Below are 19,247 nucleotides of genomic sequence, written 5' to 3' on the forward strand. Positions count from 1 at the left end.
GCTGTCTGCTCATCTGTTCTCACCTCAGGTTCCTCTCACACAGACATAGAGCAATCACCCAGCCCACAGGGGACAGGGGGCTCAGGTAGCTGACAGCTGTCTTGCTCGGTGACTCGGGGCAGGTGGTTTCTTCTCCCTGAGCCTCTGGTTTCTCCAGGTGTGAAATAGGAAGGTGGAAGATGGGCCAAGGTAGATTCCATCCCCAACCTGGACCTCTGAATGAAAAATGCTCCATTGCAGCCCACACGCCCTGCAGGCTTGGGGGCGCCTCCGGTCCCTCCCCCCTCCCCCCTGCAGCTGCGCTGGCCTCTTTGCTCTCCCAGGTCCCCACTCTTCATAGGTGCTGGCCCCCCAACCTGGCTCACGCCTGCTGATCCTTCCGCCTTCACTCAAATGTTACTTTAAATCCACTTCCTTCTGTTATACTGTTATTATACTCCGTTATCATGCTTTTTAAGAAGATGCATATTGGATATGTGCCAGACAAGCCCTGAGCATTCACCAGTGTTAACACTTCCCACAACAGCCCTCCACAGTCGGTCTTTCTGCGGATGAGGGAACAGGCACGGAGGTGTAGAGCTATTCGTGCTGGAATGAGGCAGTTAAACGGGGCAGGTTTTCACCCAGACTGCAGAGCTGGTACCCTCCACCTCCACTTTGTTCCTTCCTGGTGCTTAGAATACCGTGGAGGGACGTAGTGATATCTGTTTGGTTCAGCTCTGTCTCCCAGCTTGTATATTCATCGGGGTCAGGGACCCTTTCTACTTTCACTATGTCCCCCATGCCTAGTGGAGTATGCTGCTCAAACATTCGCATTATGAAAGAGCAGATGAATGAGCAGCCCCGCTTCACCCAACGACGTGACCCTCCATCTGAGAACCGTCTGAGAACCGTCCGGCCCCACCACCGCTCCTAGCATGGTGCTTGGCCTGGGGAGGCCTCACGTGTCTGTTGAATGAAGGAGTGATGCATGAAGCTTTGCCAGCCGTCCGGTTTGCTGCATACATGGGATATTTGCACACCATTGAAAGGGAGGGCCCATGGGACACTTACCACTGATTCTAGGGTGTCAGGGCACAGCTGACCTTGCTCTGGCCCCACAGCCCCTCGTATGTGGAGAGGGATGTGGGGCGCTGGTTCTCAGGCTCCAGCCCCGACTTCCTGTGCCGGTTGCCGAGTGGGAAAGGGAGCAGTGAGAAAAGCCCCTTGAACAACATGGGCCGTTCCAGGGTCTCCCACGCTGGGGTCCGCCTCCTTGGGCTGGGGAGGGGATGCTGGGCCAGCTCCTCCCAGGCTACCTCCCTCCCTCATTCATTCCCAAGGAGATCGTGGGAAGCTTGAAGGAAGCTGGCCACAGTTTGGGGTGAGCTATTTTTGGTAACAGGGTCTTTGGTCTCAGGCTCCAGGGGCCGAGGTGACTGGGAGGGAGCTGTGTGCATTTCCTCTGGCCCCCTCTGCTCCCCCCTGCCTGGGCCCTGGGGACAAGGCCGCCTATGGTATGAACTTGCCTCTCCTCCTTGGGCCTGGGGAGCCTTCCTGCTAGCAGCTCCAGCACTGCAGGAAAGCGAGGAGGGGCACTTATCTGCCCTCTCCAGGGACCATTCCCTAGAGCTTGGCACCAGGCCCTCTCCCCAGGCCCTGGCAGTCAGGAGGCGGCCATGATGCTTATACTCCCTTGATCTGCAGTAGGCTGGTGGCTCTTGGCATGTAGTGTCAGTTGGTCCTTGGACAGCCCTGTGAACATGAGCCCCACTCACAAGCGAAAAAAATGAGGGTCTCTGAGCACAGGGATCCCCAGAGCCTGGGGATGGCAACTGGCCACTGAGTGCCTCCTCTAGGATGCCTGCAAGGACAAGGATGTGCTGCTGCCCCGAGCCCTGTCCCTGTGGCAGGGCAGCCCCAACAGTCTCCTTTGGAGGAGGGAGACTGAGTCCAAGCTTGGTGGCCAGGTCAGCCCTTTGGGGGCAGAGCTGTCCTCAGCCGATGTGAGGCTGGGGTCCATCCTGTAGTGATATAGAGGCCTCCCCTGTCCCCAGCTGGCCTCTGGGGGTCACCATCTGGGCCCCTCATGCCCTCTGTGGGACTCTCAGGCAGGTGGCCCATCCCAGGAGGCCACGGTGGCTCAGTGCCATCTTTTGTCTCCTCCAGAGCACAGAGGCCCACAAGAACAGCAAGGATGGTCGGCTGGCATGGACAGGCACCCAGGAGCACCTTGTGTCCACTGGATTCAACCAGGTAGGGCTCCTCCCAGATGGGCAGGGCACTTACACCAAAAGGGTAGGGATGAGGCCCACTGGGAGGTGGGGAATGGCCAGCCAGCTCTAGGCCTGTCCATATACGGCCCTGTGTGCAGCCGGGTCTCAGAGCCCCAGGGGACCTCCAGCTGCTGAAAACTGGCAGATTCCATTTGCAATAGCTAAGCCTGACCCTGGGAACCATGGCAGCCCCCTCCCCCCGCAGAGTCCATGGAGGAGGGAACGCCCCTTGTCCCTTGTCACCTAGGGGTTCTTAAAGGGGCAGGACATGAAAACCCAAACTCTCCCTTCCTGGCGTGACTCACCCCCCTCCCCGCCCCACCACCCTCCAAGCTCTGCTCTGGGGCAAGTACCCTTGTGCCAGGCTGTGTCCTCAGGCTCCGGGTTCCCAGGGAGCCCAGGGGGCTGAGGAATGGGCGTCTCTGAGCCCCTCTTTGCTCCCCGCCTGCAGATGCGTGAGCGGGAAGTGAAGCTCTGGGACACCCGGCACTTCTCCAGTGCTCTGACCTCCCTCAGCCTGGACACCTCACCCAGGTAGGAGCAGCTGGCACATTGGGATGGGTTGGGGGGATGGGTCAAGGGCCTGGATGATGTCTTGAGTCCAGGTCTATAATGGACACTCGGGGTGAGGGCCCCTGATGTGTTGTGGCAAGGCCACCTGTGGAGTGGAGGGGCCCAGTCCAGGTGGAACAGCCTCACCTGGCTCAGATCTTGTCTGTGAGGGGCTGATCACCGAAGTGGTCAGGGGTGCTCGAGCTGGTCTGTGAGGTCTTGCGGGAGAAACGCGGTCCTGGCGCAGCAAGAGCCAACCTGGAGCTTCACCAGCAGAGGGTGGCGAGGCAGCTCTGCGTGAGCAGATGAGCCTCCTGACCCCATCCCACATGGTCCCTAGCAGCAGAGGAGTCCCTTGGTCATTCAGTCTTTCAGCCCGCAGGCTCATACTGGCGTGTGTCAGCATTTGGGGAAGGGACTGTGACCTGGCAGACACATGGGTGGGAAACGTGGGAATGTACTGGATTTTGCTGTGGCCATTTTGTTGGTGCCGAGGGTCAAGGAGACCAGAGCTTCGATAGATGGCAGGGTGGACATCGGGTGACGTGGGGTGGGTGATGTGGGGACAGATGGGCAGGAAGGCTAGGAGGCACAAGTGACAGAGGGAGGCAGGCCTTGGACTCACGGGCTTTATGAAACCTCAGCCCTGGCCACACGCCCGTCTCTGGTGGTTCTGGGTGGGGTGGGGGTGGGTGCGCTCAGGTAGCTTGGGACTTCGAGTGCACCTCATCTTACTGTCTTCCGGGAAGTGCGTGCAGGAGGGTTTGTGGTGGTGCCTTGGGGACTGGCCAAGCCAGCTCTATGCAGGGGCGGGCCTGGGCTCATGGGGGCTTAGGCACAGGGGGCTCTCAGCAATAATTCTCCATTCGCAGCTGAGGAAACAGGCGCAGGAGAGTGGGGGACCAGCCTGGCTGGGGTAGGAGGAGGTGGGGGCCTGGTTCCCTTTCAGAAGCCTCAGCCCTGCTCAGCCGTGAGTCTGGGAGGGGCTTGCTGGGAACCCCACCTGCTCCCCAGGCAAGGATCTGTGAAGGTCAGAGCCAGGAGAGGATCTTGGTCCTTGGCTATCTGTCCAGCCCCTTCCTCTTCCATTTCATGGCTGGGGAAACTGAGTCACAGAAGGCGTAATGACCTGTCCAAGCTCTGGGAGTAGCATGGACCATGTTTGGTTAAGCCTGGGGACCGTGGGGAAGCCCGACTGCCATAAGAACTGGCATCTCCCAGAGAAGGGGTAATGGTGGCAGTGACCCTCTGCTCCCATCCCTTCTTACAACCCAGGGAGAGCCTGGGGAGCTGGTGAGACCCATTTTGCAGAGGAGGAAGGTGAAGCTGAGTGAGATCCAGTGCCTTAGAACCACACAGTGCAAGGCCTCTGCTTACTCTGGGCCCTGGGGATTCGGAGGGGTCAGTCACTGGGACCCCCTGCGCTGGAAGAATGAGAGCCCCTGGGCCTGATGCTGCATTCGTATCTTATCCTCCACACCTCCCCAAGACAGACAACTCCTTCCCTATGGGGCTCCCCAGCAGAAGGAAGGAGCTGGCCTAGCCTGGAAGGGGGACCCAGGGCTAGCCATCAAGTGCTCCTCCACCCACCACTTCCTGTCTTCCAGGCTCCACCCCTGGCCCCTGATGGGTCCCCCTCCCCCACAGAGCAGCCCCCGCCCATCCCCAGCGTGGCCCCTGGAGGAGTTAACAATGCCCAGACCCCATGGTGCCACTGGCCAAGGCTGACCCTGTAATTATAGCAGTTAAGAATAGCCTCGCAGGGCCAGCAAGGCCTGGAATTTCTCAAATCACTCCCAGATGGGTGGCCAGACCAGTGTCCCGCCCCCTCCATCCTCCAGTACTGGCCCCTGCCCTGCCAGGCCACACCCTTGGCAGGGGACTGGGGACTCTCCAGCCCTCCGTAAAGCTGGTGGACCAGGGTGTAGTGGTGGCGGATCGCCTGTCCCCTCAGGCTCCCTTGGGTGTCAGCCCGCTAAGTGATCTGGACTGAAGATGGGAAGTATGCAGGGTGTCAAATGCGGGGACAGCCATGGATTTCCACTGTACCCCCTCAGTTTCTTCTCCATTTTACAGATTTTCCATCTCAATTTGAACAGAACAGTGAGCTTTTAAAAGCTAGAGAGGGCTGGGGGGTCAGGCATACACCTCTCCCTGTCATCTCCTAGGGGGTGCCCAGGGCCCCACCCTCCCAGAAGCTTCTGTCGCAGCTCCCACCTGTGTCCTTCTCCCTGCTCATCCCCATCATCCGTGGAGTGCAGCCCACTCGGAGGAGACATGCCATGGTTGGAAGAGCAGGGTGTCAGGGGCCTGTCTGTGAAGCCAGGCTCAGACAGCAGGCCCAGCGGGTGTCCCAGGCACTGTGCTCCGCACAGGGTGGAGTTGGGAGGGTAAGTGGCAGGGCGGGCCTGGCACTGAAGGGGCAGCTCACATTGTAGCCTGGGAGGTGCAGAAACACTGTCTGTCTTGGGGCAATGCTTCTGGGTTGGGTGAACGGTCAGCTGTACCCATCGTAGGCCACAGGCAGACGGGAACGTAGCTCCTCGCTCCTTGCTCCTTGCTCCTCAAGAGGCAGCTGAGGCCAGAGAAGTTGATTGTCAAGGTCATTGCAGCAGCTATTCCGTGCAGGGTGGAGGCTGGTGTTAAGTCTCTTCACACCAGGGAGCTTCTGCCCTTCACAGCGGCCCCACCCATCTCGGCCCCACCCATCTCTCCGAGGCCTGCATGGCTGGCAGCTCCCTGCTGGGCCTAGGGAGCTTGTCCCCGTGAGCAAGCTGTTGGCTCACCCCTCCCAGGCAGTGCTTCTCTCCTGTGGGGTGTGTTTAATGCCCACATTAATGGGAGCACGTGTAGCCCGTATGGCACAGGGCCTGTGGCAGCAAGGACCCAACAGTCACGGGGCCATCTCCCTACGTTCGTCCCTGGTCCCTGCCCCAGAGCCACTGGGATTGCCCTACGTAAGGGTTGCATTTTGGCTTGGTCTCCCACTCTGCCCCTGGGTCTCCCTTCACCCCCCCAGCCCGTGATCTGATGGGACACACCAAATACCTTTTCTGGCAGGACTGGAGTGAGTGTTTAGCCCTCTGTCTTTGGGTTCCACCTCCCTCCCCCCACCCCAGCCATCCCACTAGGCCAGGTTTGGCTTTGTAGTGAAAACATTTATTCAGCAGCCACGCTGTGTTCAGCAACAGCCCACAGGCCCACAATGGCCCCTTTGACAGGGCTGCCGAGGGGGAGGGCAGGCCTCACCATAGCCGCTCCCCTAATGGGACCCAGGCTCACAGGAAATCCACCTGGGCCGCCGCTGCCTCAGGAAGAAGGGGCCCCACCCAGGCTCACTGCCACCATCCTCTGCCCGCCACCCACCGCCCACCTCCTCCCTTTCCATGCCAGAACCCTCAGCAGCCGCTAATTGAATCCAGAGCCTCGCGTGGCTGGGCCTGACTCGGCGCTGACATCAACGCCCTGAGCCACGGGGCCTGCTCCCCATGCCTGGCTGAGCTGCCTCCTTCCATCCAGGGTGAGGCTGGTGGGACCCAGGGGCCATGACCTGCAGAGGGGACACAGGCATGGCGCCCCGGGGAAGCTTGTTCAGGGTTTGCAGTGCCTCTCTGTGGCCTCAGGACCCGCTTTACCTCCCGTCTCAGAGTCCTAGGAGAAGGTGCTGTGCTACCGTCCTTCTTCCCAAGCTCCCAGCACCCAGTCCAGGCCAGAGCTGCAGTCTGCATCCCTGACCCTGCCCCCACGCAGCCCAAGGCCTTCCTGGAAAACACTCCCACTTCCGGGGTTTCTGGAAAGTCTGGGCACATCCCAAGCGCAGAGAGTAAAGGGGCATCACAGGGCCATCAGGCCTTTGCAAGCCAAGCTCAGACGTTTGGTCCTGTCCCCGGGCTACCTGCCCCTAACAGCCCCGGCTTGGCCCCTCCTCCCCACTCACCAGACAGTTCCTGTCATTCAGGATCTGTGCCGCCCCTCCACCAAGACCCCTCTTTGCTGCTGGAACAGGAGGCCAGGAGCAAGGTTTCCCAGCCTGAGCCCATGCAGAAGGGTATCAGGACTGCAGGGAAGGCTGCTGTGTGCTCTGCCTGGCCCAGGACCATGTGGGGGCCTTCAGGAAACAGCTCTAGGTACCCCCTTCACAGAGGAAGGTAGGCAGTGAAATGCCTGTCAGGCCCTTCCCCAAGGAGGGATCCTTGGGGACCCTCTTGACCTTTATTCGCCATGAGCTTTCCCCAGCTTCACAGGAGTGCTACAGTTCCTGCTGGCAGACCACTGGGCCTGGGTGGGGTGAGGCTGCCCTCATGTTCCTCTTCTCCGAGATCGAAGCTGTCCATCTCCCATCCCTGCTCCTGCCTGCATCCCAGTCTCAACTGAGAGGCTGCACCAGGCACCCCAGTTGAGGCTGGGCAGACATAGCCCAGGGCAGCCCAGGGCAGGGTACCTGGAAGGGCCACCCTTCCTGGCATGGTCCTCAGCAGCAGCCCTCCCAAGTCCAGGGCTTGCTGACTAGGGCCTGGTGCCCATCGGGGAGAGGGTTCCTGGCTCCCAGCTTCCCCACAAAGAGAGCTATCCCTTTACACCCACCCTCCCTCCACCTAGCCCAGGTACCTTGGGCCATGCCAGAGAAACACATTCATTTTATCTTTTATTTTTCTTACAAAAGGCCTTCATATCATTGTTTGTCTTACAAAAACCAAAGTCCTTGTCTCTGAGTTTGAAAAAACATTTTCCCAGAATAAATGGGAAAGAATCTCTTATAAATATATTTTTTAAAAACCAAAGTAAAACATGTTCCTAAAGCGTCTGTCCTTCCAGTTTCTTTTGTTCCTTTGCTCCTTGGGGCTGAGGCTGACCCACATGCCCCATCCCCAGCCCCACTCTCCCTCTGCTGTCTTTCTGGGGGCTTCCTTCACTGGTCCCCAGAGTCTTCTTGGGAGGGGGGCCTGGCAGCCCTGGGCCTGTGTTACCAGCACACGGCAGGGCCTGCCCCCCCTTCCCCAGGGGTTGTACATTGCAGAGGACAGGGCAGACGCCATCCTCGTAGGCACTCAGGCTTATGGCACCTTAGAGGTGGTCACCTGGGTCCCAGAATCTCGTAGATGAGGAGACGGAGGGGCGGGGTCTTGCTGTGGTCATACAGCCCCCACCCTGATGTGTCCTCCTGGTAGGGATCTGAGAATTTCCTTGGTCTGGCAGCAGGAGGGCACTGGCAGGTCCCAGCAGGGCAGAGAGCCCGGCCTAGCAGCCTGTCGCTCCCGGGCTTAGATGTAGGGCTTGGTGGGGAGGGGCCCCTGGGGGCTGGGCCCCGGGTAGCCCATGAGTGGCACCTCACACTCAGGCCCGCTGGGTGGGGCCTCCCCACCACCCTCAGTCGCCTTGGGGCCTGGCTCCAAGGGGGCCTTCACCCCCTCCAGCTCCAGGGGCCCAGTCCCGGGCCCCACCTGTCCTTTGCCGTGAGCTACAGCTGCTGCCGCCCGCCCCCGCCGCACGCAGTAGGCTGCCCCCACAGCAGCCAGCGCGGCCAGGAGCACAGCCGCCAGCGCCGGGGCAATAAGGAGTGGCAGGTTGCCCTCTCGGGCCTGGGTGACAGGGGCGTGGTTAGAGCGGATGGCTGGTGGCGTGCGGGCCTCCCCACAGGCTTCTTCACCCTCGGGCACGCGCCCGACCCCCAGAGGCCTGACGCAGATGGAATATGTGGCATTGGGCCGCAGCTGGGTGACTGTGTACTCGGCAAGTGAAGCGGGCAGGCGCAGTGTCACTGGCCGCTTGTCGGGACCTGACAGGTTGCGGTAAGTGAGGCGGAGGCTTCTGAGCTGCACGGTGCTCCCCTGCAGGTAGCGCTGCAGCCCCACACGCAGGGAGGTGGGGCTGGCCGGCTCGATGCCCAGGGGCAGGGGCTGGGGCGGCTCCAGCGTGGCCAGGGCAGGGCTGGGCTGGGGCCCCTGCCTCACTCGGCTCTCGCAGTACAGCCCCACAAAGAGCTCAGGGCACAGGCACTCCAGGTGGCCCTGCACCCCCAGGTGACAGGTGCCCCCGTTGAGGCAAATGGATGCCGGGCAGTCCTGGGGCCGGCGGGGAGGCCCCACCGTGGGTGGCACAGCAGGGGGCAGGCTGGGGGCCTCAGTGGCTGGCTCCGTGGGGTTAAGCCAAGTGGGAGCTGGACTGGAAGGTGATAACGTGGGCCCCCACACTGCGGGCTTTGTGGTGGGCGCCGTGGCCGTGGTGGTGGTGGCCGGGCAGCCAAAGTCAGCGTATTCGAGGTCTAGGAGCAGTCGGCCAGCATTCTTGGGCGGAAAGTGGCAGCGAGTCTCCTCCGGGCTGGCCAGCGCCACATGGCTCTCCCGTACCCAAGGCCCAAACCAGCTTAGGGGGCACATGCAGTTGAAGGGGTTGCGGGCGGCTGCCAGGAGCCGCAGGCGGGGGAAGAGGCCTGAGAGCTCATGTGGGAGTGCCTGCAGGCTCAGGTTGCTCAGGTCCAGCTCCTGCAGGGCCACCAGGCCGGCCAGGCCCTCGGGTCGCAGCTGGGCAATGCGGGTGTTGCCAGCCAGCCGCAGGCGCGTCAGGCCCCGCAGGCCCTGGATGGCAGGCGGCACGCGCTCCAGCTGGTTGTCGGACACGTCCAGGTCGTGGAGGTTGCGTAAGCGCCTGAAGAGCCCCTCGTCCAGCCGCCGCAGCCCCAGGCCAGCCAGCCGCAGTGCCTCCACGTTGGCAGCGTCCAGGGTGCCAGGCTCCAGGGCCGGGAGGCTGTTGTGGCTGAGGTCAAGCAGCAGCAGGCGCGGCAGGCGCAGCGGGGGCAGTGCCCGCAGCTCATTGTCCTGCAGCTTGAGCTCCAGGAGGCAGTCGAGCGTGTCAAAGGCTCCGGGCTGGATGTGGCGGATGCGGTTCTTGCCCAAGTAGAGGCGCTCCAGGCGCCGCAGGCCACGGAAGGTCTCGTTGGTGATCTCGCGAAGCCTGTTGGCCGTCAGGTCCAGGTTGCTGAGGTTGGCGAGTGGCTGGAAGACCCCGCCGGGCAGGCTGGCGATCTGGTTCTGCGACAGGTCCAGGAGCTGCAGCCCCGGCAGGCTGGCAAAGCTGCCTGCGTCGAGTGTGGTGATGCCGTTCTCGAAGATGTACAGGCCCGCTGTGTCGGGTGGCACGTCACGGGGCACCGTGGTTCCCTGACGGGCGGTACAGAACACCGTCTGTGGCTGGTTGCATTGGCAGCCGGCTGGGCAGCCCCGCACCCCAGGCTCTGGGGCCAGCAGTGGCAGCAGCAGTGGCAGCAGCAGGGGCAGGGGGGCTCTGGAGCACATCTTCTGGTTCCTAGGAGCAGAGGAGAGAGAAAGACAGGAGACCGTGAGTCAGGGGCCCTGGGGACAGCCACGCCAAGAAGGAGCAAGAAGGGAATTCCCTGCCCCCAAATCCAACAGCGTACAGTAGTTATGAGTCAGGTCCCCAGTGCCCCGGCCCCATTCCTGTCCCAGCCCCATCAGCTCCCTCACTGAGTGACTTTGAGCCCTCACGTGACTTTGTTACGATATCAGTTGCTACTTCCTGTGCTGTCACCAGGGCTCAGTGGGCTGATGCATGCAGAGAGAGGCTGGCCCCCACTCAGTGACCACAAAAGCTCCCTTCTCCTTAACCCTGGCCCTCTCACCTCTGTGGCTCAGAGAGAACACGTGGTCAAAAAGCATCAGGCTCTGTGCCCTCTCTTCAAGTCCTGTCCCCCCCACAAATCTCTGCTGAGGTGGACAGGGAAGAGGGGGAGCACCCTGGGTCCTAGAGCGGCAGCCCCTCCCTACAGTGTCTGGGAGAGAAGGGGCGGGCAGCCAGCGCGTAAGCAGAGAAGCTGGCTGCCCTGTGCCGCCGGCCCCTGCCGCCACGCTGTGTGTCCTCCAAGTGAGGAGGAGACCGCAGCGGGAAGACTTCACATGGAAACTATGGAATCGGTGTTTTTCCACTTGTGAAGTCAGACCTGCCCAGTTTGGGAGCTGAGGGCCCTCCAGGATGTGGCCAGGGGGAATGTTCCTAGGGGAGGGGGCAGAGGAGGGCCTGAGCCATTGGCAGGTATCCCCCTGTGGGTGGGGACAGGGATGCAGGGAGCTTTGGTCTTCAGATCCCCCATCTCTGAGGTGTGATGACAGATCCAGAGGTGGGGGGGGGTCCAAGTTGAGGGACACTGGCTGCAGGGTGGCCCCAGAAAAGTGCTGGGCCTGGAAACATTCTTTAGAGTGGCTCATCTGCCATTTCTTGGGGTCCACTCTGGCCTGAGCACTGAGAATAAGGGGCGGCAGCTCTTCCCCATGCTAGCTCACTGAGTATGTACAGCCCCCTTGTGTGGTGCCCCCAGCAGCCATGGCAGGTGGAAACTATTCTCGTTGCTCCCAGATGACAGAAGAGAAGGGGGGCTCCAGGAGGTGTAGTGACTTGCTGCCGTCCCACTGCCAGGAAATCTGAGCCAGAGCCTAGGTCCTTAACCATGTCCAGGTGCAGCTGGGCCTGCAGCCTGTGATGGTCCTGCCCTGCTGATGTGGGGGCGGCTCCCTCAGCTGCTCGGAGCTCCAGCTTGTAGCTGGAACTGTTCAAGACAGAATGGGGCCACAGTATGAGGCCCCCTTTCAGGCTCCTGGGGGGAGCCCAGGGGCCACCCTAGCAGCCATCCCCACTCTCTGGGCCCCTAGAGTCCCCAAGAGGCCAGCAGCCGTCCCCTCCAGGCGCCTTCTGTTCACACAAGGGCCTTTTGTGCTGGGGCTCAGCCTCCCCTTCCCTCACGCCTGCCAGCCGTCAGGCCATGGCAGGTAACATGGCCCCCTCAGCCGAGCCTGTGTTCTGCCCCGCTGCCATCCTTCGGGCTCCTCCCCCAGGAACACAGGCTTCTGCAGTGTGAGGCAGAGGAGGGGCAGCTTGTCCCAGGATAGGCGAGACAAGTCACCGGGGAGACCAGCTCTGGGTAAAGAGCTGTTACCCAGTTGGGCCTGCGCAGGCCCTGCCCTCCTGCAGGGTCCTGTCCGCCAGGGAGGTGGGACTAACAGCCTCTGCCCCTCACTCATGAACACTGATGACCACCTTTCAGAGGCTGGCCAGAGGGGCCTTGCCTGACCCCCGCTGGTCTCTCTGAGGGGTGGCCCCGTCTGCTCCCTTGAGTCCCAGAGCATGCTTCGCTCATCTTTGCTGAGTAAACGTTTGGTGGGGCAGGGCCTTGCACTGAATCTCAGATGAAGTGAGGACCAGGACCTGGAAGGCCTTGTGCCCCCCTGGCCCTGCCGGCACCATCCCAACGGGGCTGCGTGCACCACACCCAGCTGCCTCCCCCAAGTGGACCCACTCCACCCTCACTGACTCAGAAGGCAGCGGGTGTGGCCTGGCCTCCAGATGTGGGCTGTGAGCGACCCCCGCCTCCCACATCCACGTGTGGGGTGAGCCGCCTCCCCCTGAATCAGCCCTCCCAGTGGGGCAGGCAGGGTCAGGAAGGGAGCAGCCAGGCTCCAGGGTGGGAGGGGACCCTACACGTGGCTACCCCTGCGGCTTCGGCTCCCCCTGAGCTATGTATGTACAAGGTCATGGTTAAGAGCTCATGCTCCAGTCAGACAGCCTGGGCCGGGGGCATCCCAGTTCTGAGGCCATAGACAGCTTTCTCTCAGAGCCTCGCTTTTTTCCCTGTCTACCCAGGCATTTCAGTTGACACCTCCTAGGACTGGGAACACTTAAAACTGAACAGCCTGGTGTGGCCCTTGGGGGCCTGTGGTGCATGCTGGGGGGTGTCCCCCACTCTGCACTGAGGAGGGGCTTCAGCATGGGCCTGGCTTCACTCCATAGTCTGTTGGCCCTTTAATCCATAAAGTCATCATGGGGGAGCTGTAGGTCTGTCCAGCCGCAAAGTGGCAATCTGGCTGAGTTGGTGGGGAGCAGGCGCTGGGTCACAACAAGAGCAACTGGCATTCTGGGTGAGGGAGACCCCAGCAGGCAGCAACTAACCTGCTTCCCACCTGCTAGGATGCAGGGCTGAGCACCTGTGCCTGAGCAAGGAGTCAGTCCCGGGGCTTTGGCAGATGGGAAGCTGGGTGTCGGCAGCTCCAGGGGCTCTGCCATGGGCTCTCCTGGCACCAAGAGCAGATCACATAGCCCCCAGAAGGGACCCAGCAGGTGAAGGCCGGCCATAGAGGGGGTGGGCAGCAGGGCACCAGGAGATAGAGGTCTGAGTTCGGGCCCAAGTTCAGCCCCTAAATAACTTCCCAAGTCCCTTTCCAATTCTGGGCCTCAGTTTCTCACCAGCCCTGCGTCACTCTGGAGTTGTTCTCAGCACCCGGGGTTGTAGTTTTGTGTTGTTCTGTTTGTTTTTAAGCGGGGGAGTTCTTTTAACAAGTTCTGGGAGCAATTCCGCCTGTCTGGGCTCATTCTGATGTGTGTGTGTGCATTGGGGGTGGGGTGTCTCATGAAGTCATGGCTGCCCTGGCCATTGCAATTCCAGCAGCCCTGAAGGACCAGGGTTCTGGGCTTTGATATCTGATCTGCTGACCTGAGGCAGGGAGGTGGGGCCTTTCCCTCTACAAAGGGTGTGGAGAGACTCCTGGGGGCAGCCCTGGCGCTTGGGGGGTGGTGGGAGTAGGAGGGCGAAGGGTCCAGGTCATCTGTCTTCCACCTGGACTCTGTAGCCTTGCCTTGGCCTGGCCCACCATGGTGTGCTGGGAAGGCAGGAAACTGAGGCCCAGGCTCTTGCTGCAGGCCGTGCTGCCCTCCAGAGGACAGTTGCTCGGATGGGGCTTTTAGGTCCCACTGCCTGCGATCCCAGCCTGGCTGCATGACAGTCTGGCCACGGTCCTTCACCTCAGTTCCTGTCTGGGAAGGGTGGGGGAGGGGGCGTTCCTGGTTATAGTGCCTGATTGTCAGGGCTGTTCAGTTTGTACTTGGAGCACGTGCTGAGTGGTCAGTAAACATTAGCTACTGAAGGTGTTACCCGTAAGACCTGAGCCCTGCCTTCTGCACATAAAGGGTGAGGATGCCATGGTGTGGGAGGGGCTTCATGTCACTTTCAGCACCGACAGGAGGCCCCCTGGGCCCAGAGTGAGGCCTCATGCAGAAGCTGCCCTCCACCCTCCACTCTTTGGTGTGGGAGAGTAGGAGCTGGAGAGAGCATCCTGACGAGGGCTGTATTTAGTTCTGGAAGGGGGTGGAGGAGTGAGCTGTCCTTTGGCCAGGTCCCCGCAGCATATGACCTGGGAGTGGGGGAAGGGAGCAGAGGGAGGGGCTATGAATAAGGACATCCTCCTCAGCTCTCAGGGGGACCCTGGTGCCCCCACCCACCTCTGAGTGTGGGGGACATCTGGAGGCACCCACTCACAGGCCCTGGGTCAAGCAGGTGCTAGTGAGGACGTGAGACCCAGGCATTTGGGGGACCACATCAGAGCTTAGGCTGTGCATCTCACTGCTGCTGGGGAAGGCCACACGCCTGGCTGGTGGGGCATAGGATCCGACAGACAGACAGACGGACGAGGCCAGCACAGTCCCTCCAGACGCTGCAGAGTGGGTGCAGGGGTCAGGTGCTGCAGGTCTGACCTGAGGCTCTGGGCCTCTGGCTCCCAGTGCCGGCCCCCCTGGGCTAAGCATTGCCGGCCAGGCCTGGCAGCAGCCCAGCCCAGAAGTCTGCCAACCCCCCAGGCAGGCGGGGACCATGCCGGCGGCCAGGATGGCTGGCTCCGGTTTCGCTGACGTGTCTGAGGAGGCTCAGAGCCGAGGCTGGGTCCGCCCATCTCCCCATCCCTGGGGCACAGCAGAGCAGAGAGGTCAGGGTCTCTATCCTGGGCCCTCAGGGGAAGGAGACAAGGTGAGGGTGGGGACTGCAGTCTGACCCTTTGATGAAGCCGGCAGTCCCTACTGGCTTTGGTTCCTTTGCCTTACTCTGTTTACCGCTCCAGCCAGCTCTGCTCATTGTACACGTGAGGCCCAAGACACCACTTCATGACCTCATCCAGTTCCCTTCCCTTTCTGCTTTTGTGTCTCCCACCTATAACCTCAGGGGTTTCTCAACCCCAGGTGCACATCAGAATCTCCTGGGAAGCTTTGGGAAGTTCCTGATGCCCTCCCCACTCCTTGCCAATTAAGTAAGAATTTCAGGGATAAGGCCCAGGCAGGGTTGTATTTTGGAGAAACTCCTTTGGTGAGTCTCCCCTACAGGACTCAGACCCTGGGGCAGAAGATTGCGAGGCGACAGTCTGGATGTCAGCCTTGTCTGCCTGTCCAGGGAGAGGTCTGGATCGCCAGCAGGTGTGGCTGGCTGGCGGTGCCAAGAGAGCAAGAGCTGGGCCCTCCTCTCCACTGCCCCTCTCCTCCCAGGCAGAAGCTGCCTGGCTCCAAATGGGTGCTTTCCGTGGCACCATGGGTGACTTGGCAGCCACCAGACCTGTCAGCCTAGGCCTGAGAGACCAGTGACTAAAGCCGTTCCGTTCAAGTGGGCCCTCAGGGCGGCGGGATATGTCATCTCAGTCAGGAGAGGTGCCACTCTGTTAGGAGAGGACACCTGCCGCCCCGGGAGCTATTTGGTGGCTGGGGCCCAACTAGAAATGGGCCAGTCCAGATGCCACCATCAGCACGCGCGGGTGTGATGCCACAGGGGCTGGGCTCAGTCAGATGCAGGGCCTCCTGGCTCTAGCTGTCCTGTCCCCACCCAGGGCCAAGCATCCATCAAGTAAGGCCCTAACCCTGCAGTTAACCCTGGATTTGCCAGAGGAAGACCTTAGTCACCAAGGGAGGCCACCAGCCCAAGCCAGCTGGGCTCAGGTTATCTGGGTCCTGGGCAGGGATTGAGAAGGAAGTGGCCCCAGAGGGGTCTTTGACCTTCTCACTCTTGCCATGCCTGGGGTTCTCGGTTCCCCTGCGGCAGAACTGGCCCTGCCTGGGGTCTGTGAGCTGATCAGGGGAGCCACAACCCAGCTCCCCCGCCCAGGTCTCTCAGTTCTTACTGCTGCCCATCCAGGCCCAGGGCCAGTAGGGGCCCCAGTGACCGCCTCAGCCTCAGTCCCAGCCCCAGCCCCTTCTCAGTGCAAGCCAGCTCTCTCCTCCCTCTTTAATTAAATCTCTCAGGCAGCCGCAGAGGAATGTCAGAGCCTTATTGCATTCCCCTGGAGGAGACTGGTTGGGGGGACCGTCCTCAGCCTGGAGAACTGGCCCCTTGTCTGCCTCTACCCCCCAAAACCAAGGTGGCTCAGGGAGCCTGCTTCAGCCTCCTCATACCCAGGGAGGCTGGAATGAGGAAAAGTGGGGGAGGCCCGAGGGCCTAGGCAGCCCAGCCAGCTGAGGGAAAGCAATCCGGCTGACTCTGGAATGTGGAAACCGATAAAAGGAAGAAGGCTGAGCCCCTGTCCGCCTGTGGTGCACTCAGACTCCTGCAGCACCCCTGCCCGCCCCCAAACACAACCCTGTTCCAGTCACGCGCGCGCAGACACATGCCCACGCCAGACACACGCCCACTGGGCCGTGCTCTGACACACACACACACACACACACACCCTCCCTCCCCCTTCTCCAAGAACTCTTGGAAATTCCACAGCAGTGAGGGGAGCTGGTTTTCTTGGCAGCGCAGAGCCTTGGGCTCCCTGGCTCAGGGAGGGACTCTAAGGAGAGCTGAGGGGGGGCTACAGGAGGGGTCACTAACCCAGTTAGGTGGCATTGCTGCCCTTCCCAAGAGCTCAGGGCCTGTAGGTGCTCAGGGATGCTTCTGTGGGACAGGCTCACCCAGCCTTCTCTCCGGTCACCAAGGGGGACTGGCTGGCTGGCCTTCTGAGATGGGAGTTGCCTCCTGGGACCAGCTGAGACCCTACTTTCCTTTTCCCAGGAGCTGCCCAGCTCAGGGGTGGGGTCCACTTATAAGACCCCATGAGGACTCAACTCTCTTTACTTGGGACTTGCTCCAGCTCCCCCAGGGCAGTAGTGGGGGGTGTCAGGAATGGGAGCCAGAAACTGTGGACCTGTCTCCTGCCCAGGGCATCTCCCTGCCTGCCATAGGAGTCTTCCTAGGGAGAGCACAGGTCTGGGCAATGTCTGAGGGGCTTCTCATGTTCAGCAACCCCCCTTCCAGAGTCTGGAGAAAGTGGTGCCATCCCAGCAAATGCCTGGGGACACCAGTCCCCTACCAGCCACCTCTGACCATCTGGACCCACAGGTCCCGGGGTAGCTGTTTGAGTCTGCACTTGGGGGAGGTGGGGACAGCCAGTGCCCGGGCCCCCTGTCTGGCACGTGTGTGCTCATCCTCCGTCCCTGGGCCAGATAATGGTCTGGAGGGAATCCAGCTGGGCTGCTCATTACCAGAGCCCTCTTCCTGCCTCTGACACTCTGTTTACAGAAGCTCTGGGGGCTGATTCCCCTGGGAGAAGACAGCCAACTCAGGGGACTGCTCTCCCATCCCCCCACACGCCTGCCTTATCCCTGTTGGGCCTTGCCAACAGCTGGGCCCAAACTGGACTTCACTGCCCTCTGGGCCAGTTCAGGTGGACCCCACTTGGAGGGTACCCACCCAGCTACCCTTCTGTGCCCCCAACACCCAAAGTCCAGCCTAGTGGGAAGGAACCTTTGAAATTTAGTACAGTGTCCCAACCCCATAAGCTCTTGCTCTGCAGAAGAGGGCTCTGGGTCCTGGTGTATCTTCCAGAAACTCACCTGCCCTTGGTGCAGAAGGCAAGCAGGGGGACACTGGGACCCTTGGGGCTTTTCCTCCTTCCCACCTTGCAGACTCCACCCCAGGGCCCCAGCAGGAGAGGCAGTCAGTGACCCTAGTGTGGTAATCTTTAACGAATGGGGGCAAGGCAGAATGGTTGGCACCAATCGCCTGGCCTGCCAGTGACCACAGGGGACCTCAGCAGCCCTCAGGCCCCAGAGCTGCCAGCCCAGGGACACAAAGGACTAAGCTGGCTCCAGGCCATTGGGTTCATAGCCCAAGCAAAGCCCTGTCCCTGGCAGAGGCAGAGATGGGGCACCCTAATATCTGGAAAGTGAAGGGCCCCAGCCAGCCAAGGTCTGTCCCCTGCCCCCCACAGGGCATCAGATACCTCCTAGCCACCCCCCACTCCTCCCCAAGGCTGCATGCCTATTGGCCCCCTGGCTCTGTCCTAAGTGACAAGGGCCCTCAGTACCCCCAGGCGGCCAGTCTACGCAGATCTGCACAAGGGCACGGAGAGCTCCAGGCCCAGAACCAGACTGTCCCACTCCAGGAGGTAAAAGTAACCCAAGACTATGGCTTGGCTATCCCCTCAAAGGGGTTTGATTCATAAAACTGGTCATGCCGGAGGGCCCAGCCGTGGGAGGAGGAAGCGAGGGAGGGGGTGTTTATTTTGTCTGCTCACAGCCCTGCCGGCTACCGGTGAGCCTTGTACGCGCGCGCGGCCGTGGGGCTGTCCGGGACTGCCCAAGGAGGGGACGAGTCGGGCGCGGGCAGGGGGTGCATGGGGCCCGCCCGCCCTGGGCCCAGGTCGGCCCGGGTGATCGTGCGGGGCTGGGGGTCGCTGTCCGTCCTGAGTGCCTGTGCGCGCGACGGGGGGTTTCGCGCGCGTGATCGGCGCGTTGCACAGCCCGCCCCATGGCGCCCCCCCCCCCCCCGTCTCCGCCCGCAGCGCCCTGGCCCGGTAGACACTCACCGGGCGGCGGCGGCGGCGGCGGCGGCGGCAGGAGCCGGGCGGGGCGGGCCGACCGGCCCGGTGGGGTCCTGGGTTCCGGGGTCCCAAGGCAGCCGCGTCGGTGTCTCCCCGCCCCGGGTTTGGGCTGCGGACTCAGCTCGCGGGAGGCGGGTCGCGATTTAAGGGCCGGGGGCGGGGCCGCTCCCCCATGGGGCGGGGCGGGGCGGGGCCGACAGAGACCCGCCTCCTCTCTCAGCTAAAGGGGTCATTTCGCCGGCTGCCTCATACTCACTCCTCCACCTCCCGAGGCCGGAGTCCCGTGCTCCCGTCTGCTCTGCCACTAGTTTGCCTATGACTCTGGGCGGGTCTCTGTTTTTCGTTAAAACCGAGAGAATATTGAGACCAAGAGTCCCAAACCTGGATACCAATGACACCAGGCAGGCGATGTAAGGGCACTGTTTAAACTCAAGGAGCAGACCCCACAGCTTGTGGAGACCTGGAGAGGTGGCGGTGGGTGGGGACGGAAAGTGGGGGTTGGTATGAGTGCTCGGCCCCCATGACCTGTCCCAGTCTGCCAGAGTTTCGGGTTTTTCAAGAGAAACTGGAAATCTGGGGTTTTTAGGTGAAATCTCTCAATGTGTTATTGTTGGTAGCTAATCCCAATTTAAAACACTCTTGGGCAGACCACACAGAGTCCCCCGAGAGCCTCCTAAGTACAGTCTCTAATGCCGAATCTGAGTTCTGGGTTCCTTTTCGCCATGAGGGCTTTCAGGGAGGTGAGTATCCCTGGGCCACCTTCTCCACATTTTAGATGAAGGGACTGAGACACAGGAAGGGGAAGTGAGTCTGCCCAAGGCCC

General features: G+C 61.4%; 2 protein-coding genes across 3 annotated transcripts in view; one reads left to right on the top strand and one right to left on the bottom strand.

Moving 5' to 3' along the window:
- CORO7 (coronin 7) overlaps nt 1-19,247 on the top strand; it is a 57,511-nt gene that overhangs the window by 26,469 nt on the left and 11,795 nt on the right. For both annotated transcript variants that reach the window (XM_045784606.2, XM_045784605.2), the window contains exons 9-10: nt 2,149-2,235; nt 2,707-2,789. In XM_045784606.2, coding sequence (XP_045640562.1) covers nt 2,149-2,235; nt 2,707-2,789 — 170 coding nt within the window. The remainder of the gene's footprint in view (nt 1-2,148; nt 2,236-2,706; nt 2,790-19,247) is intronic.
- VASN (vasorin) lies at nt 7,440-18,553 on the bottom strand. Its single transcript, XM_045784609.2, has 2 exons — nt 18,410-18,553; nt 7,440-10,109 (listed from the first exon to the last, which is right to left on the bottom strand). Exon 2 carries the CDS (start codon nt 10,097-10,099, stop codon nt 8,069-8,071), a length of 2,031 nt encoding a protein of 676 aa, XP_045640565.1. The 5' UTR covers nt 10,100-10,109; nt 18,410-18,553; the 3' UTR covers nt 7,440-8,068.

This window comes from Ursus americanus, chromosome 2 (assembly GCF_024610735.1).
Source record: "Ursus americanus isolate L20-20 chromosome 2, mUrsAme1.1.p, whole genome shotgun sequence".
Classification (NCBI taxonomy): Eukaryota; Metazoa; Chordata; class Mammalia; order Carnivora; family Ursidae; genus Ursus; species Ursus americanus.

Excerpts from the sequence above, each read along its gene's own strand:
- VASN (XM_045784609.2), bottom strand. The coding sequence starts at position 10,099 with ATGTGCTCCAGAGCCCCCCTGCCCCTGCTGCTGCCACTGCTGCTGCCA.